The sequence below is a fragment of the Argentina anserina genome, chromosome 2 (genome assembly GCF_933775445.1).
Source record: "Argentina anserina chromosome 2, drPotAnse1.1, whole genome shotgun sequence".
NCBI classification, from domain to species: domain Eukaryota; kingdom Viridiplantae; phylum Streptophyta; class Magnoliopsida; order Rosales; family Rosaceae; genus Argentina; species Argentina anserina.
Window position 1 is genome coordinate 14,334,466 of NC_065873.1, and position 27,357 is coordinate 14,361,822.

Genomic DNA, 27,357 nt, shown 5'->3' on the forward strand with positions numbered 1-27,357 from the left:
ATCAGGATACTAGAAAATAGAAATAATATGTCATAAATTAACCTATACATTTATCTAGGAAAACATGAGGCGCGATAACTGAGATCTCTAGCTCTTATCTCTATTACGTGCGTAGTTGGATGAATCAAATATATATTCTCTAGGCTTGTGGTAATAAGAATCCAATCTTTTGTCCTTATATATGGTTAATTAATTAGCTTAAGGATAATTAAGGTAGTTCATTTCATGCTGTTTGTCTCACTTCAATCAATGCATGTATTCGAATTATGGAAGCAAGGGACTCCATTGAAGGATAACTTGTACATATGGAAACCCTATTCCAAAGGAAATGCTAGCTGTAGTTGTAGTTGCAGTTGTTAAATTCTTACCTATTTTTCACAATGGATATTTTTGGACATATTCAGTGATTTTCATCCATCATGATCCATCTGCATATGTATCTCATACCAATTTCATAGTCTTTAAGTGGTCATGCACCTTGAAGCTGCATATTTTCTCTTGACCATTAATTTCCATAACAGCTTTTGGAAAAATTTATTCTATTATTTCTGCTCTTTGCCTCATATTTCCTCTTGTGCAATCAGAGCCTTGGAAGTCTTCTTCGGATTCCAATTTTTCTTCTAACATATGCCCAGTTCAATAATGTTGAAATCCTAAACATACCGTTGTTATAGATTCATAAATAGTTTGTGCAAGTGATGTGATGCATGATTTGCCATTGAAGACTCACGCACGCCAACCCTAGCCTATTACTGCATGTCTACATTTTGAAGAATGTCATACTTCAAAACGTAGTATACTTTAAGTATGAAATTGTATTACATTTTCTAATGTTAACGTTAGGTCATTTATTAACCACCTATACATGTCAAAAATTTCAATCATTTGTAGAATTTTCATTTAATCCTCTATAAAATCGTGTAACGATCGACCGACGAGGCCTTCTATAGTCATACTTCAAAACTTTGTCGACCTTTTGTATCAAGCTCGTGCAGTTGCACAGTTGCACTATATATGAGATTTTAAATTATCTTCTTTATCTCCTCTGTTACATCTCATGCATGCAGTATTTATTCATTGTATAAATTAAAGACGCACGACCATTAGTCTAAGCAGTAAACCATATATAATTATATATCAACCAAGATATACGTGTCTGCAGAATGTTCGATCTTACAATGTCTACTCCAGACTTCGAGAGCACTGTATATAACTTCTACAGTATTGAACGCCTCGCGGTCGATAAACACATTTGGAAATCAAACTCTGCTTCCCTCGGAAGCATTCAAGTTTCTGCCTTAATCGCGCGCCAACTTCAAGCTCAGTCTGATTCCGCCAGCATTATCGCACCCAAATCAATCATGGAGTCGATGATTTCGATCAATCCCATATGCATGCCCTGATGCCCGGCCGTATCAAATTAGCAAAAGGAAATTAACAATGTATGATGCTACACTCAGAGTACCAAGAACTCACGACTTAGCATAGTGAGCAAGGAATATATAAGCACTGCTCGTGAATATGCTGCCAACAGTTTGGTCCTCAATCAACAAATCACTAGTGGAAGTACATCTCTTTTAAACTGGAAGTATGTTTTCCTTAGAGCCGAGTTTGCGTGCTGTGAATAAAACTTTTGTGGTTCTTATTCTAAAAGTGGAGTATATGAATCAGTTGAGGCCCGTCAGTTTGTGTAATGTGATCTATACGATTGGGTCGAAGTGCCTTGCTAATCGCTTGAAACCGATGTTGGATAATTTGATTTCTCATTTTCAGAGTGCGTTTGTTCCCAGCAGATAAATCTCAGATAAATCTTTGTTAGCTTTTTTAGATTTCTCACTGTTTGAAGAAGAGGAGGAGCGGCAAAGCGGGCTATTGTGCGCCTAATTAGACATGAGTAAGGCTCATGGTCGAGTGGAGCGGGGTGTAACGACCCCAAAATTTCGAGCTTAAAAACTCAAAATTTCAAAGTCGTTAAACACCAAACAATATCAACGAATCAAAATCATTTAAAATGCCAGACAGATCATCTCTGAGTTCAAAATACAACTCAGTTAAACCGATTATTACAACCCAAATTATAATTCAATATTATAACAAATGGAATTGCGTAATCCTCACAACAAACTCACAAGATAGTCACACAAAATCCTCACACAAGCTGGAGATAAATAACTTCAAGTCCTCTGAGCGGTCCGTCAATTCCCGCTAATCCACACCTGCGGAGTTATCCACTACACTATCGAATTGGTGCACCGGGATTGTAAACACAAACCCGGTAAGCTTTACAGCTCGTATGAGTAAATGAAAATATAACTCGCATATTAATATATATACGAAAATCCACAAATCAAACAAATATAAATGCACTCATGAGTTAATGGACGGCCCATCTGGTTGTCCCAAAGAAATATGAAAAGAAGTGCTCATGAGAAATTAAGTAACCCTTCAGGTTACCCAAATGCATTTATAATACGGGTACCAAGAACGCTGGTACACATCTGTTACCCCTCTCGTAATACACCGCTGATATTGGATAGCCACCCGCTACCCAACATCCAAACAATCTGAGTACCCATGAGCAGATAACCACCCGTTACCTCATATGCAGTACTAAGGCAGACAGACTAGAGCTCTAACTGTATCGTACCTTTCGCCCGGCCAAAGGCTAGGTTCCGACTTGCCAAACACGTACAATAATCTCACATCATATTGTACCAATCACGTCCGAAGACAAATCAACATTTTAACAATCTCAATGTTAAAAATCACGTACAATAATCTCACATCATATTGTACCAAAAATCATGTCCGAAGACAAATCAACATTTTAACAATCTCAATGTTAAAATCACGTACAATAATCTCACATCATATTGTACCAAAAATCATGTCCGAAGACAAATCAACATTTTAACAAACTCAATGTTAAAATCAAGTACAATAATCTCACATCATATTGTACAAATCAAAATCACATGCTCGATATTTAAATCTCGTCATCGAAATGACATAAATCACGATAAAATCATAACAGTATATTATATAGCAAACTATATATATATGTACATATTTACCATTTATACAATATATATATAATCCATTATATCGTATACATGTCATATTTCATAAACACGTCCGAAGACAAAAAAATCGTCCGAAGACAAAACTCGTCCGAAGACAAAACATTTTAACAAACTCATGTTAAAACCACGTACAATAATCACACCTCATATTGTAGAAAAATCACATCACATGCTCAACATTTAATTCTCGTCATTCGAAATGACCAATTCCAATGAATTCATAACAGTATATAATATAGCAAACTATATATATATGTACTTATTACCATTTATACGATATATATGTAATCCACTATATTGTATACCTGTCGTAATTCAATATTAAAAACTCTTGCAAAAATCTTGGAATCACCGCAAGGGTAGATTCGTAAATAAGTGAGATTTTACTCACCTTCTTTCCTGCGTGCAACTTCCACGACCCTGAAAGTAATTTCCTCACTCGTTTCGTCAGTCACCTAATAGCACGATAAATGCTTAGAAAATGATACTTAAAATATCAGGTGACGAGTTCAGCACAGCTAAATGTTGTTCATAAAACATTGTTCACGGAACACTGTTCATGTTTACTAATCACTGTTTTTACTAAACCACTGTTCACAGTTACTGTTTTACCAAAACAATGTTCACAGTTACTGTTTTACCATGGTACTGTTCACAGATCACTATTCACAGTTACTGTTACATATCACTATTCATGCGGAGTTACTATTCATTCGGCGTTACTGTTCACCGACCGCCACCAATCATCACCAAATTTCACCACCACAACCTAAACAACATTTCCAACAACTTCCTAGTTGACACCAAGGTCTAAATCCGAGTCTAAACAGTCCAAACAACAAAGAACATGAAATCGGCACTATTCACAAACCCTAGAAATTGAAATTTTGATTCGGGTACTTACACTTCGATTTGGCTCGATTCCTTTTGTGGGAATGTTGCTGGGACTGAGACAAGCAAAACCCCCCAAGAATCTGGAGCCATGGTGGCCGGAGGAGGCGGCGCCGCCACAGCAGTAACTTCCGGCGGTTGCTACACCGTGTGTGGTTGTCGCCGGAGTGCAAGGCGTAGCCCAAAAGATGGAGCTCGTCGAGCCCGTCAGTTTGATAGGTGGCACGACACGAGGCGACGTCGGATGGTGGAGAAATCGGCCGGAGAAGGTTTTTTGGGTCAGGTGAACAGTACCCGAGCTCGGATGAACAGTACCCCGATCTGATTTTTACAAAAAAATCTGATTTTCTGATTTTTAATCTCATCTCCTTCCTTTTATACTATTTCCAAAATCGGAAACGAACTTCCGACGTTAATAACGTTTGCATCCGACGTCCGATTCGAACGCATGACGTGTCCACGAATTCGTATCGATGAGCTCTACGACTTTCGTGAAGGAAGTTTTTGCAACCGAGCGACGGAATAAAAGTCGATCTATACGTTGCGGTAACGTTACGTTTTGTAATTAAACGATCCGAGAACGTTTCCGATTTTGTTTTGAAATGTCGCAAACCTCCAATTGTCGTCTTGAATTAATTTCACAAGTTTAACACTTTGAAAATACTCGACATTTAGTTTCTAAAAATTCGGGTTATTACACGGGGTTTCGATGTTGGTTGGGTAAACTGGATTATCGACTGTGTCAGAACTGTTTCTTATTCTTTTATTATTAACGGTGAGCCTAGGGGATTGGTTTGGCCTTCGAAGGGATTGCAATAGGGAGATTCAATTTCGCCTTATTTGTTTCTATTATGTGATGAGTTGCTCTTGAGGAGAATTTTACATGCAGAACGGGTGGGAGCTTTGCAGGGAGTTTCAGTGTGTAGGCAAGCTCTAAGTATCAGTCGTCTTTTCTTTGCGGATGATTTTTGTATTTTATTAAAGCCAACAAGGCTGAGGTGAAAGAGATCAAATTCATTCATGCAGAGTATGAAATGACTTTTGGTTTTTCAGACAAAGTGTTATTTCTTTTAGTAAGAATGTTCATCCGTTTATGCAGGAGGGTATAGCTTACATTCTAGGTGTTGAAAAGGTGGAAAAAGCATGATAAGTATCTGGGGTTGCCTACGGAGATTAGCTATTCTGAGGAAGAGGCTTTCGGGTATCTGAGAGAGAATGTCAGAAACAGAACCCAAGTATGGAGGGAGAAGACTTTGAGTTTGGCTGGTAAAGAGGTTTTGATTAAAGCAGTTGCTCAATCCATTCCTTCTTCTGTTATGAGCTACTTTGAAATGTTGAAATATTTATGTGATGATATGTATAGTCTCATGACTCGGTTTTGGTGGGGTAATGGGGAGAAGAAGAATAAGATTCATTGGTTAGCTTGGGATAAGCTTTGTCGTTCCAAGTCTCAAGGAGGTCTAGGTTTTTGTGATATGCATGTTTTTAATCTTGCTCTTTTGGCAAAGCAAGGTTGGACACTAATCCAAAATCCGGAGTCTGTTTTGGCTAGGGTCCTAAAAGCTAAATATTTTCCCTAGTGCTCTTTCATGGAGGCTCTTGCAAAGGGAGGTCAATCTTGCACGTGGAAAAGCATTCTCTCGGGTAGAGAAGTTTTAAGTAGGGTTTGCATTTTCAGGTAGGGAATGTGTAATATCTCACATCGGCCAACGGAGAGGGGGTGATGCGTCTTATATATACATGCCCACCTCTATCTAACGCGAGGTCTTTTGGGGGCTCAACGGCTTCGGAGGAGAGGAGAACTCCGAAGTTAAGCATGCTTGGCCCAGGGCAATCCCACGATGGGTGACCCACTGGGAAGGTGCTTCTGAGCTCCCAAAGCGGACAATATCGTGTTACGGCGGAGCGGTCCGGGTAGTGACATTTAAATTATAAATTTGGGTTGTAATAATTGGTTTTTCTGAGTTGTATTGTGAACTCAGTAATGATCCGCTGTGCACGTTAAATGATTTCGATTTCATTGAGATTGTTTTGGTGTTCTAACGACTTTGAAATTTTGAGTTTTTAGGCTCGAAGTTTTGGGGTCGTTACAGTTGGTATCAGAGCCTAAGTGCGTATTTGGCGATTATCAATATCATCCGAGAGCGATGATCCGACTGCAGGCGGGCACCCATCACATGCTCCTCGGTATTGATATGTCGTCGGGTACGCGAGAGTGTTTTAGGAGCCATACTTGATGTTTGGTCCTCTAGGCAGTATTGTGATGATACTTCGTTGATTCATCTCATTCTGAAATTTCATGTTGATATCTATTGAATCTATTTGATTGAATTCGAGACTTCATGAGTATTGACTAAGTGTTTCATTGTTGAAGGTGATGAACACAGATAAGGGCCGAGGACAAGGCCGAGGACGGGCGAGAGGCCGAGGTCGAGGTCGGACCACAGGCCGAGTCCGCAACGTGGAGAACCTTTATGAGGAGGCCGCTCCACAGGAAGAACAGGTTGAGCATGCTGCTGCAGTTAGAGATGATGGTCGAGTGTTGAAGCTGATCAAGGATATCTGTGCACTGTCAGCGCCGACCTTTCATGGAGGACTAGATCATATGGTAGCTGACCATTGGATCGAGGGTATGGAGACTTATTTTGAGATGATAGAGTGCACAGAGATTGAGAAGAGAAAGATAGCTACATTCTTTCTAAAAGGTGATGCTCTAGACTGGTGGAAGAGCATGAGACAGACAGTGGATGTGACTACATTCACATGGGGAGGTTTCACTACCATTTTCCGAGAGAAGTATTTTCCAGCCTCAGTACAGGAGGACTTAGAGCTGGAGTTTCTGGCACTGGTACAGGGAGACATGACTGTTAGAGAGTATGATGCTCGATTCTCGCAGCTGTACCGGTATGTCAGGCCTATGGGTATGACCGCTTTGGCTTAGAAGTATCTACGAGGGCTGAAACAGGAGTACAAGACCATGATATCAGTCCTTTGCCTGACTACTAAGGAGTTGATATTTGAGAGTGCCATGAGCTTGGAGCAGGCTGATAAGACTCGAGCAGGAGATGTGGAAAGTAGGGATGCAAAGGGAAAAGGCAAGGCAATCTATTCAGGCAACGAGCACTCAGGGCCGACGGGTAGGTCATGGAAGAGGCCAAGACCCCACTATCAGGTTCCGGCAAGGGCAACGCCCCTAGCTATCAGGGCTGCACCAGTCAGATCATTGGTAGCGGTGAGGTGTTATGGCTGCAACGAGATGGGACATTACGCCTCAGCATGTCCGAAACCGAAGAGAGCAGGCTGCCACAGGTGCGGACAAGTGGGACACATAGCTCGAGATTGTACCCGACCTCTTCAGGGTAGGCAGGAACGGCCGCAGAGACAGCTACCAGTGGGCCAAGCTAGAGTGTTCGCAGTGGGTCAGCGAGACACAGGGGTGGAAGGTACATTATCACTTTTTGACTACCTTTCTAGAGTACTGTTTGATACGGGAGCATCGCATTCATTTATTGCTAGTTCAGTAGTCGAGACGCTAGGATTGATTCCTACATCTCTTGGGAACGCTTTATGTGTCACATCACCCCTTGGGGTGTCCCTTGAGTTAGAGACAATCTGCAAGGCTTGTCCGATTGTGATTGGGAGTAGAGAATTCTCTACTTCGTTGATTGTGATTCTGGACCACACCTATGATGTGATCTTGGGGATCGATTGGTTGAGACCGCAGCATGCGGTGATTGATTGTTTTGATATGGTGGTGTCATTTCATGTACCTGGGAGCCATTGTTTTGTTATCGTTGCCTCAAGTCAGATAACGCCATGAGGTCAGGAGTTTTGGCACATGTGGAGTCAGTGGATAAGAAAGTGACTATTGCAGACATTGTGGTAGTATCTGAGTTTAGTGAAGTGTTCCAAGAGATACCGGGACTACCTCCTCGAAGAGTGGTAGATTTCTGCATTGATGTGGTACCTGGTACAACACCTGTGTCAAAGGCGCCCTATAGAATGGGGCAGAATGAACTTAAGGAGCTGAAGGTGCAGATCGATGAGCTATTAGACCAAGGGTTCATTAGACCTAGTGTTTCACATTGGGGAGCACCGGTGTTGTTCGTGAAGAAGAAAGATGGTTCTCTGCGGTTATGTGTAGACTACAGAGAACTGAACAAGGTGACCATCAAGAATAGGTACCCCTTACCTAGGATTGATGACTTGTTTGATCAGCTCAAAGGTGTTACGGTGTTCTCTAAGATTGATTTGAGATCCAGGTATCATCAGCTCAGAGTGAAGGAAGAAGATATATCGAAGACAGCCTTCAGGACCCGGTATGGACATTATGAGTTTTTTGTCATGCCATTTAGTCTAACGAATGCACCAGCTGTCTTTATGAGTTTGATGAACCAAGTATTTAGCCCGTACTTGGATGAGTTTGTTGTGGTGTTTGTGGATGACATTCTGATATACTCCAAGACACAAGAAGAACATGTGGTGCATCTGAGGACAGTGTTGCAGACCTTGAAGGAGGCGAGACTGTATGCCAAGCTAGAGAAGTGTGAGTTCTGGAAAGAAGAGGTCAAATTCCTTGGTCATGTTGTCTCAAAAGATGCAGTACTAGTGGACCCGTCAAAGGTAGAGGCAGTAAAGAATTGGAGTCTTTCAACGAACCCTACAGAGATTCGTAGTTTCCTCGGTTTGGCAGGTTACTACAGGAGGTTTATCGAAGGGTTCTCTAGTATTGCATCTTCATTGACCAAGTTGACTAAGAAAGATACTCCGTTCGTGTGGACGGATGCATGTGAGGAAGCATTCAGCAAACTAAAGACCAGATTGACCACAGCCCCAGTGTTGACGATTCCATCAAGTGGTGGTGGCTATGTCATTTACAGTGATGCTTCGCTCTAAGGTTTGGGTTGTTGCTTATGGCTCGAGACAGTTGAAGATTCATGAGAAGAATTACCCGACACACGACCTAGAGCTTGTGGCAGTTGTGTTTGCCCTGAAGATTTGGAGACATTACTTGTATGGTGAGAAGTTTCAACTCTTTTCAGATCATAAGAGTTTGAAGTACTTGTTCTCACAGAAGGAGCTGAATATGAGGCAGAGGAGATAGATGGAACTCCTCAAGGACTATGACTTCTCATTAGAGTACCACCCAGGGAAGGCAAATGTGGTGGCCGATGCCTTAAGCAGAAAACCGAGAGGTGTAGTGGCTTCACTTATGGTCCAGGAATGGTTCATGCTCGAAACTGCATCGGAGTTTGATTTGGTGCCATCGGAAGGAGAACCAAGGGTCTTTCTTGGAAGTGTCACGGTGCAACCCACATTGATCACGAGGATCATACAGGGTCAGGCGCGGGATAGACTCTCACAAGCTAAGTTGGCAGATCTTGTAGTTGATACGCTTGATGGGTGCCCTTCGGAGTGGAGAGTTGGACCCGATGGAGGGTTGAGGTTTGGGGCAAGATTGTGTGTCCCAGATTGTGATGATCTTCGGGAGGTGGTCCTTCGTACGGCACATCGATCACGTTATACCGTTCATCCAGGGAACACTAAGATGTACAAGGACTTCTGCAGGCAATTCTGGTGGAACGGTATGAAGAAGGATGTAGCGGAGTTTGTATCGAAGTGCCTTATATGTCAGCAAGTGAAAGCAGAACATCAACGACCAGCTGGCATGTTGAAACCACTGACTATTCCTCTTTGGAAGTCAGAGCAGATATCTATGGATTTTGTGACCGGATTGCCTAGATCGAAGAAGGGTCACGATGCCATATGGGTGATTGTCGATCGGTTGACGAAGTCGGCTCATTTTCTCCCAGTGTCGATGAAGTACTCAATGGACGTGCTTGGGAAACTATATGTGGATGAGGTAGTGAGACTTCATGGTGCTCCAGTTTCTATTGTTTCTGATCGAGATGCACGTTTCACTTCGAAGTTCTAGGGTGGTTTACAGAAGGCGATGGGCACTACCTTGGATATGAGTACAGCTTTTCACCCTCAGACGGATGGACAGACGGAGAGGGTGAATCAGGTGATGGAAGACATGTTGAGAGTATGTGTGCTGGATTTCAAGGGTAGCTGGGAAGATCATTTGAGATTGATTGAGTTTGCCTACAACAACAGCTACCATTTTAGCATCGGCATGGCACCTTATGAGGCTCTTTATGGTAGACCATGTCGTTCACCGATCTATTAGGCCGAAGTTGGTGATGAGGCACTGATGGGTCCAGAGGTGGTTCAGGAAACCACAGAGAAGATCTCGATCATTCGGGATAGAATCCGGACCGCTCAGAGCAGGCAGAAGAGCTATGCAGACTTGAAAAGGAGACAAGTGGAATTTGAGATCGGCGATCACGTGTTCTTGAAAGTTTCACCTATGAGGGGTGTAGTGAGATTTGGCAAGAAGGGAAAGTTGGCTCCGAGGTATGTTGGGCCCTTTGAGATACTTGAGAAGGTGGGCGAACTAGCATATCGACTAGCCTTACCTACTAGCATGTCGGGCGATCACAACGTCTTCCACATTTCCATGTTGAGGAAGTATGTACTAGATGAGTCACATGTGATTGATCATAGCACCATTGAAGTGAAGGAAAATGCCACATTTGTTATTGAGCCGGTTCGTATCCTGGATAGATCCACAAAGAAGCTTCTGAGGAAAGAAGTTGAGTTAGTCAAGGTGTTGTGGAGTCACCATGATGAGGGTGATGCATCTTGGGAGCTAGAGTCAGACATGATGACCAGATATCCACAGTTGTTTGTTGAGTGAGTTTGAATTTCGGGACGAAATTCCTTTAAGGGGGATAGATTGTAATAACCCTAAATTTCAAACAATATTTGAGTTTGATTTGAATTCTATAAAATTGTGAAATTTAATTAGAATGAATGTGATTGGTTACGACGTTATGAAACGAGTAACTGATACGTTCTCGAAACGTTTAATTCGAAAAACGTTACGTTTCCGAACGAATATATCAACTTTTATTTCGTCGCTCGGTTGCGAAAACTTCCTTCACGAAAGTTGTAGGGCTCGTCGATACGAATTCGTGGATATGTGACGCGTTCTAATCGGACGTTGTACGTAAAAGTTATTAACGTTAGAAGTTGTTTCCGATTTTGGAAACTAGTATAAAAAGGATGTTTAATCAGCTAGGGTTTCCAAAAGTGGAAACCCCTCATTTTCTCTCTTCTCTCCGCCTCCCTCTCCCTCTCACTCGATTCACTCTCCCTCTCAAACCAGCTCCGGCGATCTCCACCTCCACTTGTCCGTGTCGCACACCGCCGGCCTAGGAAGCTTCGCATGGACGACCGCAGCAACCCTCGAGCTCGCCATACCTCCCCACGCCGGCGCGAGTCTTTTCGCTCCAACCCGAGGTTTTCAAGTTGCATCGCCGCTGTCATGCATCTCTCCGACGATCTCCGGTGACTTCAGGCGTGGATTAGGTACGGGTGAGTTGAATTGATTGATTGTATGGTTGTTTGGTGTGGTTTTATTTGTGAGAGATTGTGAGGATTATTACATTTCCATCTTATGTAATGTTAAATTATAAATTTGGGTTGTAATAATTGGTTTTTCTGAGTTGTATTGTGAACTCAGTGGTGATCCGCCGTGCACGTTAAATGATTTCGATTTCATTGAGATTGTTTTGGTGTTCTAACGACTTTGAAATTTTGAGCTTTTAGGCTCGAAGTTTTGGGGTCGTTACAGAATGAGCTAGATATTTCTATTTGGAACAACCTGTGGCTCCCTAGACCTGTTGATTTTAAATCGTACTATGTTGTTATGGAAGGCACTGAGGATATGATGGTCTTGATTTACTTGATTTTGAGAACAAAGTGTAGTTGGTTGATATTTTGGAGGAGCTTTTCTTAGCAGGTGAGGTAGATTTAATTGCTCATATCCCTTTGAGCATCATTTGAGCCTGAGGGACACAACTGACATAATGATTTGGCATCATGATCGAAAAGAGGTTTTTCTGTACATAGTGAGTATCATGTGTTTCTTAATCAAGTGGTTATCTTCAATGTGGCGTTCTCTTCTCATGATGGTATTGGTGGGGTTTCAAAAAGGCATTGGAATATGGTGTGGGGTGCAAGGCTATGATGCACGGATACGTTATAAAAGTGGAATGCACGTATCATACCCGTATCAGATACATGTATGGGCAAAATACGCTACATACACATATCCCTTGGTAAAAATACGCACCCAAACTATGTAATGAATAGTCAACTTTGTGGATACGATCAGAGTACATTTTGGATATGTATTTGGGGTATATTTGTCACTGTCACATTAAAAACTTAAAAACTTGATAAAACCTACATCTTCAGAGTTCAGTCGTATTGCTTTGATTTCAAAGACATAGAACGACGCTCATCTCCCAGAAAGGCCAACAACCACCTGAGTCAGAGGGAGGTTCCAACCGGAGTCAAGACCACCGCGGGTCAGTTATTTTGTTTAAATCGAAGGCTACGCCAGTGGAAGTAGTAGATGGGGTGCGGCGGGGGAAGATGCGAAGCGGTTCGAGGATTTGGGTTGGGGTGAAGTTGGGATGGTCAGTGAAGAAAGCAGTGGTGAGAGAACGAAGATCGGAACTGGGAAAAAGAAACGACATCATTTCACGGTCTGAGGATTTAGGAGTCAACCGACTTTTTCAACAACACAGGCGGCCTTTTCCGACTTCTTTCAGTACGTTTTCAATCTTTCAATCTGGGTTTCAATCTTTCATCAGTAGAATTTATATGTTTGTAATATTAGGATTTCAAATAAGAAATTGTAGGTTATGACTTATGAAGTAGAAGAACTAGTCTTCATATTAAGTCTTACTCAAATTGTACTCAAATGGATTGATTGATTTGAATTAAGTATTTAATTTATGAACTTATATTTATTGTAAAATTAATGGGATTAAGGTATTCTAATTGTTTGTTTGATCGAATTTTAGAATTTATTATATATATATATAATTATTAAAAATTATTTTATAAAACGTATTCAAAACACTACATTTTAGAAAAACACGTATCACGTATCATGAGGTAACCGTATCCCGTGTCCTGTACCCATACTCGTGCATCATAGGTGCTAGGGTCCCCCCAAAGGTGAAACTTTTTGTTTATAGGCTTATTAGAGGGTGTGTCCCCACCAAAGAGGCTCTCGAACGCAAGCATGTAGAGATGATTGAGGTTAGTTGTCTTTTTTGCCATGGTGATGTTGAATCTGACATGCATTTGTTTAAGCTTTGTCATTTCTTGTCTTGCTTTTGGTTGTATGGCCCTCTAAAAGTCAATACTAGGGATCATGTTGCCTCTAGTTTGGTAGAGTGGATTCTATATATGCTTGAAATAGTGTTAGTGGATCAGAGGGATGTTTTTCTCATAAGCTTGTGGGGTATTTCGACTTAGAGAAATAATATCATTTGGAATAGGGTCAATTGTCAGCCTATGAATATGATTCAGTAGGTGAGTAGGCATCTTGAAGATTTCCAGTAGGTTCACCAGAGTATAGTGAGTAAGAAGAAGAGGTCGTTGACTAAGTAGTTATATGTCTCCCCATTGCAAAGTATTACCATAGCACGTGGTTCAAGTTATATGTCTCCCCATTGCAAAATTTTCCTAATTTTATAATAAATGAATCCGAGCGTAGTGATAAGTCTCCCAACTAGGCTGAGTTCCAAACTCTTAAAAAAAAAAAAAAGAAGATGTACTTTAGGAAGAGATGGTGCAGGTACTTTTATGCAGGAGGTTCCGTTTCTATATATATGCCTCATGGCAGTTCAGTTGGCATTTGTCGACGCAGCTACCAACACAGTTAGCGACTCCGGGGGTTGATAAATGGCCTAACGGCAAACAATTTTGAGCCAGCGATGTTCTGATACTAACCATTATTCTTTTAGGATTCAAGTTTTTCATTAGTCTTCCAAACTCATGTTGAAAATTTGTAATGTCACAGTCTTCGACTACATGTCACAATGTGGTAGCTGTGAAGAGGCTAGGGGTGGTTTTAACAGCTGCACAACAAGAGGCAAGGTCAGACCTGCCATGAGTCTCAAGAATCGGCCGAATCAATAAATCCAAGAGTGCAGTGGAGTACTACTAGTGGATGCATAAATTAGTTTCAAAACCTCTTTAAAACTGCAGTGCTACTGGATGCATAATTTGTGCAGTGATCTTCTGTTTATTACTACTGATTTTAGTGACAAATTTTAATCGTATAGTGACAAATGACAATGTGTATTGAATTAACAATTGGTGGTTAATTAACAGAAAACAGAAACCTATACATATTTGGTGTGGTTTAGTTAACTTAATAATATTCTAATCAAACAGGATTAGTTTCAACGGTCTCACACTCTCACGTATGGTATCTTTTGACTTCCGGAATTTGACCTGCAGCCATGAAATCAGTGACGGATCAAGCATTACTTTTTGGTTTAAAATCGAATTTGTCAACAAAAATGTATTCAATCATACATATATGTACGTATGGATCATATATAACTACTTCATGCTAGCATCAACATGTCACGATTCTCCACTAATTGATGGAGAAAGTTGGCAACGACTTCCCTAATTCCCTTATTAATAAACTACAAATTAATTCACCTTTCGTTATTTGTCCATATATAAAGCCTATCACCAAGTTCCATCACAATTAGCTACTGATTTTACATCTCGTCATTCAGCTCTCATCGTATATTCAAGCTTAGTAATTAAGTGTGTAATCTAGTTAAGTGATTCAACCAATTAAGATGAACAGATCAAAAAGTGATTCGACCGTAATCAACATTCAGCCAGAGTCATCATCGAGAAGTAAGCAGGCTGCTGCTTCCAATGGAGAAGAATATCAGGTGATGAGGGTGCTAGCTGCTGATCCCAAGCATGATCATGACAAGGGAGCTGGAGTGAAGAAGGGGGTTGCCGTACTCGACTTCATTCTAAGGCTTGGCGCCACGGCAGCTGGTCTTGGCGCCACCGCCGCCATGGCGTCCAGCGAGCAGACTCTTCCTTTCTTCACACAGTTCTTCCAATTTTCAGCCGGTTATGATGACCTTCCCACTTTCACGTACGTGCATGTTTGCCTCTTAATTATCTATTGACATGGGTACGTGCTCCTCGCAAAGAATTCCAAGTATCCAACAATACGATCTAAATCTATAAATCTGCAGGTTTTTCGTAATAGCAATGGCCATAGTGAGTGGCTACCTGGTCCTCTCCCTGCCGTTCTCCATAGTGACCATTATTCGTCCCTTATTAGTTGCTCCGAGGTTTCTCTTGCTAATTTTCGATACTGTAAGATGTCGATCTATCTTCTAAGTACTTATCGCGATTTCAGCTTAAAAACAAATATAAATGAGTAACCCTAGGATCATACTCGCAAAAGAATTATCTACTTGTAGATATATATATATATATATAATTGACTAATGTGGTACAAATTAATAATTTTATTTCTATATTTTCTCACACATAAGTATTTAATATATATATATATATATGTTCACATGAATATCTCATATGTATTGAGATGAAGTTGTTCATTTGTGGTAGCTGGCGCTTACTCTGAACGCTTCTGCGGCATCCGCTGCGGCTGCCATAGTTTACTTAGCACACAATGGCAACTCCGATGCAAATTGGCTTGCCATCTGCCAGCAGTTTGGGGATTTCTGCCGGCAATCCAGCGGGGCTGTGGTTTCAGCATTTGTTGCGATTGTTATCTTCACTGTGTTGATTGTGCTGTCTGCTATTGCTCTCCGAAGAACTTAATATCATGGATTCATGGAGCTTGGTATGGTCAGATTGATGCTGTTGTTCTTAGATGATTTTTAAAATTGTTGTTTTAGTGTCTGGGATGACGGTCCATCATGTTGTTCTAAATTTGTGCATTTAAAAGCAAGGAATGTAATATCAAAATTATCGCCGAAAATATCGTGATAATTTTAGTTTTTCTCTCAAATATTATATATTTACTATATTAAATTAATTTTGTGCGATATTTTCGATATTTCCCAATATTATTCAGAATATCGCGATATCTCTATAATAATCTGCCATGTGTCAGCGTCACATTCCCCAAAATTCAAATAAAATCAACTTATTACTGAGGGGAATCAAATCCACTTTCACTCCTCCAGTGAGCTTATGACTTTGCCAACCATTCTAAGCCCACTTTGTGTTCTATTATGACTTTATATAGTTTATATTCTCTCCTAACAATTTGTGTAACGACCCTAAAATTTCAAGCCTAAAAACTCAAAATTTCAAAGTCGTTAGAACACCAAAACAATCTCAATGAAATCGAAATCATTTAACGTGCACAGCGGATCATCACTGAGTTCTCAATACAACTCAGAAAACCAATTATTACAAACCAAACATATAATTCAACATTATATCAATTGGGAATGTATAATCCTCACAAGATAGTCACACCAAATCCTCACGCAAGCTGGAGATAAATAACTTCAAGTCCTCTGAGCGGTCCGTCAATTCCCGCTAATCCACACCTGCGGAGTTATCCACTACACCATCGAATTGGTGCACCGGGATTGTAAACACAAACCCGGTAAGCTTTACAGCTCGTATGAGTAAAATGAAAATATATAACTCGCATATCAATATATACGAAAATCCACAAATCAAACAAATATAAATGCACTCATGAGTCAGTGGACGGCCCATCTGGTTGTCCCAAAGAAAAAGAAGCGCTCATGAGAAATTAAGTAACCCTTCTGGTTACCCAAATGCATTTATAATACGGGTACCAAGAACGCTGGTACACATCTGTTACCCCTCTCGTAATACACCGCTGATATTGGATAGCCACCCGCTACCCAACATCCAAATAAACTGAGTACCCATGAGCAGATAACCACCCGTGACCTCACATGCAGTACTAAGGCAGACAAACTAGAGCTCTAACTGTATCGTAACTTTCGCCCGGCCAAAGGCTAGGTTCCGACTTGCCAAACACGTACAATAATCTCACATCATATTGTACCAAATCACGTCCGAAGACAAATCAACATTTTAACAATCTCAATGTTAAAATCACGTACAATAATCTCACATCATATTGTACCAAAATCATGTCCGAAGACAAATCAACATTTTAACAATCTCAATGTTAAAATCACGTACAATAATCTCACATCATATTGTACAAATCAAAATCACATGCTCGATATTAAAATCTCGTCATCGAAATGACATAAATCACGATAAAATCATAACAGTATATTATATAGCAAACTATATATATATGTACATATTTACCATTTATACAATATATATATAATCCATTATATCATATACATGTCATATTTCATAAACACGTCCGAAGACAAAAACTCGTCCGAAGACAAAACATTTTAACAAACTCAGGTTAAAACCACGTACAATAATCACACCTCATATTGTACAAAAATCAAATCACATGCTCAATATTTAATTCTCGTCATTCGAAATGATCAATTCCAATGAATTCATAATAGTATATAATATAGCAAACTATATATATATATGTACTTATTACCATTTATACGATATATATGTAATCCACTATATTGTATACGTGTCGTAATTCAATCTTAAAAACTCTTGCAAAAATCTTGAATCACCGCAAGGGTAGATTCGTAAATAAGTGAGATTTTACTCACCTTTTTTCCTGCGTGCAACTTCCACAACCCTGAAAGTAATTTCCTAACTCGTTTCGTCAGTCACCTAATAGCACGATAAATGCTTAGAAAATGATACTTAAAATACCAGGTGACGAGTTCAGCACAGCTAAATGTTGTTCATAAAACATTGTTCACGGAACACTGTTCATGTTTACTAATAATTGTTTTTACTAAACCACTGTTCACAGTTACTGTTTTACCATAACACTGTTCTAAGTTACTGTTTTACCGTGACACTGTTCACATTTACTGTTACAGATCACTATTCACAGTACTGTTACAGATCACTATTCATGCAGAGTTACTATTCACAGTTACTATTCATTCGGCGTTACTGTTCACCGACCGCCACCAATCATCACCAAATTTCACCACCACAACCTAAACAACATTTCCAACAACTTCCTAGTTGACACCAAGGTCTAAATCCGAGTCTAAACAGTTCAAACAACGAAGAACATGAAATCGGCACTATTCACAAACCCTAGAAATTGAAATTTTGATTCGGGTACTTACACTTCGATTTGGCTCGATTCCTTTTGTGGGTATGTTGCTGGGATTGAGACAAGCAAAACCCCCCAAGAATCTCGAGCCATGGTGGCCGGAGGAGGCGGCGCCGCCACAGCAGTAACTTCCGGCGGTTGCTACACCGTGTGTGGTTGTCGCCGGAGTGCAAGGCGTAGCCCAAAAGATGGAGCTCGTCGAGCCCGTCAGTTTGATAGGTGGCACGACACGAGGCGACGTCGGATGGTGGAGAAATCGGGTGAACAGTGACCGAGCTCGGGTGAACAGTACCCGAGCTGATTTTTAGAAAAATCTGATTTTCTGATTTTTAATCTCCTCTTCTTCCTTTTATACTATTTCCAAAATCGGAAACGAACTTCCGACGTTAATAACTTTCGCGTCCGACGTCCGATTCGAACGCTTGATGTGTCCACGAATTCGTATCGATGAGCTCTACGACTTTCATGAAGGAAGTTTTTGCAACCGAGCGACGGAATAAAAGTCGATCTATACGTTGCGGTAACGTTACGTTTTCTAATTAAACGATCCGAGAACGTTTCCGTTTTCATTTCGAAATGTCGCAAACCTCCAATTGTCGTCTTGAATTAATTTCACAAGTTTAACACTTTGAAAATACTCGACATTTAGTTTCTAAAAAATTCGGGTTATTACATTCTACCCCCCTTAAAAGGAATTTCGTCCCGAAATTCAAGTTCACTCAATAAACAACTGTGGGTATCTCGTCTTCATATCCGACCCTAGCTTCCATGATGCATCACCTTCATCATGATGACTCTACAATACCTTGACTAGCTCCACTTCCTTCCTCCAATGCTTCTTTGTGGATCTATTCAAAATACAAACCGGCTCAAAACAAAAGTGGTATTTTCCTTCACTTCAATGGTGTTATGATCGATCACATATGCGACACATCAGGATCATACTTCCTCAACATGGAAATGTAGAAGACATTGTGAACGTCCGACATGCTAGTAGGCAAGGCTAGTTTTCCCACCTTCTCGAGAATCTCAAAGGCCCAACATACCTCGGCCAACTTTTCTTTCTTGTCAAATCTCACTACACCCAACTTTGGCCCAACAGATAGGTGATCGACATGGTCTACCTTAAGTGCCTCATAGGGTACCATGCCGATGCTGGAAGGGTAACTGTCGTTGTAGGCGAACTCAATCAATCTCAAATGATTTCACAGCTACCTTAAAATCCAGCATACAAGCTCTCAACCTATCTTTTGTTACCTCAAACTTCCTCCATCAGACAATCTGTCACATGTCATAACAATCATAGTCGAATGTGAGCTACTCAAAATATAATCATCCTCCCGAAACATAATGATGTTTTCAGCATGGAGGCGTCGACGCCCTCTTTTGTCTAGTTCACCACTCTCTTGCGATTTGACAGAATATCCTCACGTCATGAGTTAGCTCCTACCACTAAGCATGGTCAAAACTCTCAACATCTAACATGAGTCAAATCAATGATTAACACATGCCTACTACTTTCATCACACATAGTGGTTTTCAAATAAACGTGCTTTATCACGACAATACCTTCATGACTTCACCACAATGCATCGCTAGAATAACGAACCTACCATTCATTCCAATCAACAAAATAATCTCCTTTCATGATCATCTTATTATAACCATAAAAAGTTGTCGTGCATGATACCCACTCAAGTACCATATTTGTATCGGCAACACGATAAAGAAATCTTAACTCATTGAGTTCACAACCACCACATAACACCACATTGGATTAAGAATTACTCTAAAAAAATTCACCAGAGAATCGACTAATATACGCACAAGGCAGTAGAGAACCTCTACCGCCACCACAAGAGTGACGCATCACGCATCCCATCACACTCACCAAAACTTACCGTCGAAAATTAATTACAGCTTCCTGCTTCCATGAGTGGTATGCCACAATTTGGGGTTCAAACAAAGAATGTATTTATCTCCCAACGGTGGAACATGAAAAATTAGGTGAACTTTACAGCGCAAAATCCAACACGACCACAACCGAGATATACTTTACCCCTGGTTCATACATGCCTCAAATGCATGACATACGGGCCCACACAAATGCCCCAGTGCATCATCTAAGATATTGGTTCCTCCCACCGTTGTAGTACTAATAAGTTTAGTAATTACTTCAACAGAACCCAATATTAGGTCCACCATCTCCTCAAAACTAACCCAAAATGATCGCTATACCACCACTCTAAACAGTTGTTTCTTTACTTTCATTAAGAACCCTCATGGCCAACGCATTCGGCCAAAATAACTTCTCTGCAAGCAGTAATATAATTGATTACTCTTTATCGTAAAATTTATCCCTTGTTGAACACTTCAGTCAACTTCGCCTTATCCAACAATAAAGAATCTGATGCATAGAGGGAAAAAAAAACTCTAAGTCTCCAACACTAACACCACTTGCACTTGAAAAGAAGATTTAGTCCTCAACCATTTTCTTACCAGTTAGAAGGTACTTGTCACGACCAATTCGTTAAAACACCACTAAGCTAAGGTCATCTCATACCTTACCTTCAATAGAGTTACTTCACCGCCATTGCGTCTCATTTGGACCAGTGGCATTGTGAAGTTCCAATCCCCAACACCAAAATAAATAAATCCTGAAAGACCAGCGTTCTCATTTAAATGCTCATCTAGCAAATAATTAATTCATATCGCCACATTGAGATTTCTCCATCACCTTATATTTCTTGCTCAGCCAAGAACAATGTGTAACATCAATTGTCTATAGCCGAACCAAAACAAGTTTGGAATGTCACATCGACAAAATGTGAATCTCAATTCAATAATTGTATTACCACTTTATGGACGTATCATATGCCCTACCACTCTGTTAGCAATAGCGTTAGAGATGCTAGTCACGAAAATTTTCGTTAACCACCTCCAACCTATGGTCTACACATCTCTTACCTGAACGTAATATCTCAACCTTGTTAGGCTTCAACTTAGATTAGTTGCATAACTAAAATCTAGTCCTTAACATTTAAACACTGAACATCCCTCAATATAGGGTCAACGCTCTCTATCAAGACTCCTTGATAGTTCTCTGCCCTGATAGGAAACTATATACTCAAACCTGTTAGCATTCCAGTATTTGGATCGCATGTCAAACTCAGGGAGTATTGTAGCCTCTCTAAGCTGATCGCACCAGTCATTAAGTCTTTGAATTCATTTGTCTCATTCATACGTCGTCTTCGTTATAGGGGCTATAACACAGTATGTCCTGAAACGTCTCACTTTACTCTGATATCACAACGATGTATGTGATAGCTACTTCAGATCCACATACTCAACATATGCCATGACTCAAACTCTCATGACATTATCCGCCTCGAGTCAAAGATACGAAACTCTGATTTCCTGGGTCTACGAATGAACCCACCATGTCAAAACAATCAATCACCGTGTACTGCGTACTCAACCAATCAATTCCTATGATCAGATCATAGGTGTGATCCGGAATCACGATCAAATAAGCAGAGAACTCTCCACTTCCACTCACAATAGGACAAGCCTTTCATTGTCTCCAATTCGAGGAACACTCCAAATGCGAAGTGACACATAAAGAGTTTCTCATAAATGTAGGAGTCAATCCTACCATCTCCTCTACCGAACTATCACTAATAAGTGTCGATATCATCTTCTTCTCTTTCTCAGGGTACTCAATCATCTCAAAGTAGATTATGATGCCCTCGATCCAGTGGTCCACTACCATATGATCCAGGCCTCTATGAAATAAGACGTTGACAGACGATTAAAGTCCTTGATCAACTTAACACATGACTATCGTCGTCTCTAACGACAGTAGCACGGTCAACCTGTTCTGCCCGTGGAGCAGCCTCCTCGTAAAGGTTCTCCACATTGCGGACTCGGCCTGCAACCCTACCTCGGCCGCGACCTATCGTCCATCCTCGGCCCTGTTCACGGCCCTTTTTCCAAATTCATCACCATTCAACAATTAACACTCAGTCATACATGTGAAGTCTCGGATTCGACAAAATAGATCCAACTAATATCAATCATGAAATCTCAGAAGAAGGTGAATCATCGGAGTATCGTCACAATACTCTCTACAGGACCAAACCATAAGGTATGGCTCCTAACACTCTCGCGTACCCGGCGACATATCAATACCGAGGAGCATGTGATGGGTGCCCGCCTGCAGTCGGATCATCGCTCCCGGATGATATTGATAATCGCCAAATACACACTTAGGCTCTGATACCAACTGTAACGACCCCAAAATTTCGAGCTTAAAAACTCAAAATTCCAAAGTCGTTAAACACTAAACAATTTCAATCAAATTGAAATCATTTAAAATGCACAGGGGATCATCACTGAGTTCTCAATACAACTCAGAAAACCAATTATTACAAACCAAACATATAATTCAACATTATATCAATTGGGAATGTATAATCCTCACAAGATAGTCACACCAAATCCTCACGCAAGCTGGAGACAAATAACTTCAAGTCCTCTGAGCGGTCCGTCAATTCCCGCTAATCCACACCTGCGGAGTTATCCACTACACCATCGAATTGGTGCACCGGGATTGTAAACACAAACCCGGTAAGCTTTACAGCTCGTATGAGTAAAATGAAAATATATAACTCGCATATCAATATATACGAAAATCCACAAATCAAACAAATATAAATGCACTCATGAGTCAGTGGACGGCCCATCTGGTTGTCCCAAAGAAAAAGAAGCGCTCATGAGAAATTAAGTAACCCTTCTGGTTACCCAAATGCATTTATAATACGGGTACCAAGAACGCTGGTACACATCTGTTACCCCTCTCGTAATACACCGCTGATATTGGATAGCCACCCGCTACCCAACATCCAAATAAACTGAGTACCCATGAGCAGATAACCACCCGTTACCTCACATGCAGTACTAAGGCAGACAAACTAGAGCTCTAACTGTATCGTAACTTTCGCCCGGCCAAAGGCTAGGTTCCGACTTGCCAAACACGTACAATAATCTCACATCATATTGTACCAAATCACGTCCGAAGACAAATCAACATTTTAACAATCTCAATGTTAAAATCACGTACAATAATCTCACATCATATTGTACCAAAATCATGTCCGAAGACAAATCAACATTTTAACAATCTCAATGTTAAAATCACGTACAATAATCTCACATCATATTGTACAAATCAAAATCACATGCTCGATATTAAAATCTCGTCATCGAAATGACATAAATCACGATAAAATCATAACAGTATATTATATAGCAAACTATATATATATGTACATATTTACCATTTATACAATATATATATAATCCATTATATCATATACATGTCATATTTCATAAACACGTCCGAAGACAAAAACTCGTCCGAAGACAAAACATTTTAACAAACTCAGGTTAAAACCACGTACAATAATCACACCTCATATTGTACAAAAATCAAATCACATGCTCAATATTTAATTCTCGTCATTCGAAATGATCAATTCCAATGAATTCATAACAGTATATAATATAGCAAACTATATATATGTATGTACTTATTACCATTTATACGATATATATGTAATCCACTATATTGTATACGTGTCGTAATTCAATCTTAAAAACTCTTGCAAAAATCTTGAATCACCGCAAGGGTAGATTCGTAAATAAGTGAGATTTTACTCACCTTTTTTCCTGCGTGCAACTTCCACAACCCTGAAAGTAATTTCCTCACTCGTTTCGTCAGTCACCTAATAGCACGATAAATGCTTAGAAAATGATACTTAAAATACCAGGTGACGAGTTCAGCACAGCTAAATGTTGTTCATAAAACATTGTTCACGGAACACTGTTCATGTTTACTAATAATTGTTTTTACTAAACCACTGTTCACAGTTACTGTTTTACCATAACACTGTTCTAAGTTACTGTTTTACCGTGACACTGTTCACATTTACTGTTACAGATCACTATTCACAGTACTGTTACAGATCACTATTCATGCGGAGTTACTATTCACAGTTACTATTCATTCGGCGTTACTGTTCACCGACCGCCACCAATCATCACCAAATTTCACCACCACAACCTAAACAACATTTCCAACAACTTCCTAGTTGACACCAAGGTCTAAATCCGAGTCTAAACAGTCCAAACAACGAAGAACATGAAATCGGCACTATTCACAAACCCTAGAAATTGAAATTTTGATTCGGGTACTTACACTTCGATTTGGCTCGATTCCTTTTGTGGGTATGTTGCTGGGACTGAGACAAGCAAAACCCCCCAAGAATCTCGAGCCATGGTGGCCGGAGGAGGCGGCGCCGCCACAGCAGTAACTTCCGGCGGTTGCTACACCGTGTGTGGTTGTCGCCGGAGTGCAAGGCGTAGCCCAAAAGATGGAGCTCGTCGAGCCCGTCAATTTGATAGGTGGCACGACACGAGGCGACGTCGGATGGTGGTGAAATCGGCCGGAGAAGGTTTTTGGGTCGGGTGAACAGTGACCGAGCTCGGGTGAACAGTGACCGAGCTCGGGTGAACAGTACCCGAGCTGATTTTTAGAAAAATCTGATTTTCTGATTTTTAATCTCCTCTTCTTCCTTTTATACTATTTCCAAAATCGGAAACGAACTTCCGACGTTAATAACTTTCGCGTCCGACGTCCGATTCGAACGCTTGATGTGTCCACGAATTCGTATCGATGAGCTCTACGACTTTCATGAAGGAAGTTTTTGCAACCGAGCGACGGAATAAAAGTCGATCTATACGTTGCGGTAACGTTACGTTTTCTAATTAAACGATCCGAGAACGTTTCCGTTTTCATTTCGAAATGTCGCAAACCTCCAATTGTCGTCTTGAATTAATTTCACAAGTTTAACACTTTGAAAATACTCGATATTTAGTTTCTAAAAAATTCGGGTTATTACAATTTGTAAGCAAAATATTTGGTAAAATTTCTAATTTCAACTAACTTTACAACTTTATTATTTTTTTCTACAATTGATTATTCACCTGCAATTTCGTTTTAAACTACAATTACTATAGATTAATGGTTATATAAGAATTAAAATATAGTAGATAATTGATTCAATGAATATTTCTATAAATTTCCATGAATATATTTTCTATAATTTTTTTAAATCGACATTTCCTGAAATTTCTATCGACATTTCCATTTTTCGGACTCACAATATTTCTGTTCTCCCTCAAATTTTATTTCTTGTTTAAAAGTGACGTAATGCCAAATGGCAAATTGTCAAGAATGAATCTATCTTTAACCTCAGTGACCTCACCTTGTATTAAGTAATTTCAATGGGTGTGGTGATCGAGTATTTCTTTTTTCATTTCAAATTAGTGAGGTGTCCACAGACCCATCAAATCATATATCATAGGCTCATAGCTAGAAACCACAGATAGTTTCAAGCCCGTTCAATCTAACTAAATATACAGAACGAATTGAACTAAGTTTTCATGTATCCAACGTACATAAGGATTAAGGAATGTGATTAGGTTCATGCATGAAGATAGGAGAGAAAATTGTTTTGATACAATGCTACTCGTGACTCACCACTAATTTGTATGTAGTGCACGAATTTTCTCTAATATACCATCCTCCATGCATGAGTTGGATTTTATATGAAACCATTGTGATGTAATTTGTATGCACCCACTAGTTACTAAATCTCACTTCTTTTTAATGTGTGATTCTGCAATAGCCAGCTCCATTATAGATAGTCATTACAGTGGTACGTAGTAATTTTCTCTGATATACCATCCTCCATACAATATACGTTGTTTGAATCGGTGCAACCATCTAGCTATTTCCAAACAATCCTTATAACTTTTCTTAATTTCTTCTTGTACGTTCATCTTAATTCGATCCGGATTGATCATTGTAGATTTCAATATTGATTGAACATGTTTCAAGATGCATGCATGCCACGCGCTGAGCCACTGAATCACTCCAAGCTTTTGTTTGAACAGGTTTCAAGATGCATGCTCAGAAATTGATAATCCTTCTTCTTCTTGTTTGAACAGGTTTCAAGATGCATGCTCGGAAATTGATAATTCTTCTTCTTCTTCTTCTTCTTCTTCTTTGTGTTGTTTCAATCTTTTTCCATGAAGTTTGTGGTACTCTATATATTGTAGTAAAATAAGTTCAATTCATCACTCTTATATATAAGTTATTAATTTCATCAAGAACATCCCTGCATGACTGTATCTCAGATAATTTTCAATCTAAGATCCAACCATATCAGCCATACAGATCAAGCTCACACTAGGCCAAAATATCAAATAGACAATAGTAGATAATGAACGTCATAAAAAACCATTGTTCGAAAAATCAGACAATGGTTTCAAAAGAACAATTGTCTAAAGTTTTCAACTAGACAATGATTTTGTAAGTACCATTGTTATATGTTGTTTAGGACAATTGTTTATATCTCGCAAAAAAAACATTGTTATGGATATGATTTGAGACAATGGTCTTAAAACTAGGTATTGTCTAAGCTCGTATTGTGGACAATGATTTTTCCTATTATTCTGGATATTGTCTAAATCGCTTCAGACAATTTTGATTTTACAATAGTTGGGTACGAGATTTAGATTCATTGTTTCAATAAATTACTAACAATACTTTTCTTAAACAAAACCATTATACTAAAAACCATAACTATCCCTTCCTTCTAACACTTAATAGATTTTCCCCTCACTAATATAAACCTGCTGTCAAACCAACGAGTGAGGCTTCTTTCTTTTCTCTCACCCCCAAACCGTAACCCCAAATCTCTCACTCTCCCCTTCAACTCTTTGAACCGACCCACCATCAACTCTTTGAACCAACCCACCATCTCGCTCTCTCTCTCTCTCTCTCTCTTTTGTGAGCCATCTCTCCCAAATTCACGTAATGAAACCCTACAATCCTAATTGATAAATATCCGGCCTCCTCAGTTGGTGGCCACCTATAAGAAACGAGTCTTTCGATTCGATACCCCCAACAGGGGCTCACCTTGGCAAACATAGTAGAGGCTTCAACTTCCTCCTGCCGGTGGCACAACCTCCTCTTTTCACTATGGTTCACTCTCAGTACGCAACCTATAAAAATGTAGTTTCTCCTCCATTCTCCCAAGTCTACGAGCTTTTGAGTCAGTAGCCTCCTCTTCTTTCTCC

At 40.0% G+C, this 27,357-nt stretch overlaps 1 protein-coding gene and 1 long non-coding RNA gene across 3 annotated transcripts; one reads left to right on the top strand and one right to left on the bottom strand.

The window, feature by feature from the left end:
• Window positions 1-2,032: 2,032 nt before the first annotated feature.
• LOC126782921 (uncharacterized) lies at window positions 2,033-24,598 on the bottom strand. Of its 2 annotated transcripts, none has more exons than XR_007670821.1 (3): window positions 24,410-24,598; window positions 3,475-3,538; window positions 2,033-2,231 (listed from the first exon to the last, which is right to left on the bottom strand). It is a non-coding gene; the product is annotated as an uncharacterized LOC126782921 (long non-coding RNA). The 2 variants fall into 2 exon arrangements; XR_007670820.1 differs by lacking the exon at window positions 24,410-24,598 and adding an exon at window positions 3,988-4,109.
• LOC126782915 (casparian strip membrane protein 2-like) lies at window positions 14,657-15,855 on the top strand. The gene is made up of 3 exons (XM_050508272.1): window positions 14,657-15,033; window positions 15,137-15,260; window positions 15,519-15,855. Exons 1-3 carry the CDS (start codon window positions 14,720-14,722, stop codon window positions 15,732-15,734), a joined length of 654 nt encoding a protein of 217 aa, XP_050364229.1. The 5' UTR covers window positions 14,657-14,719; the 3' UTR covers window positions 15,735-15,855.
• Window positions 24,599-27,357: the final 2,759 nt, after the last annotated feature.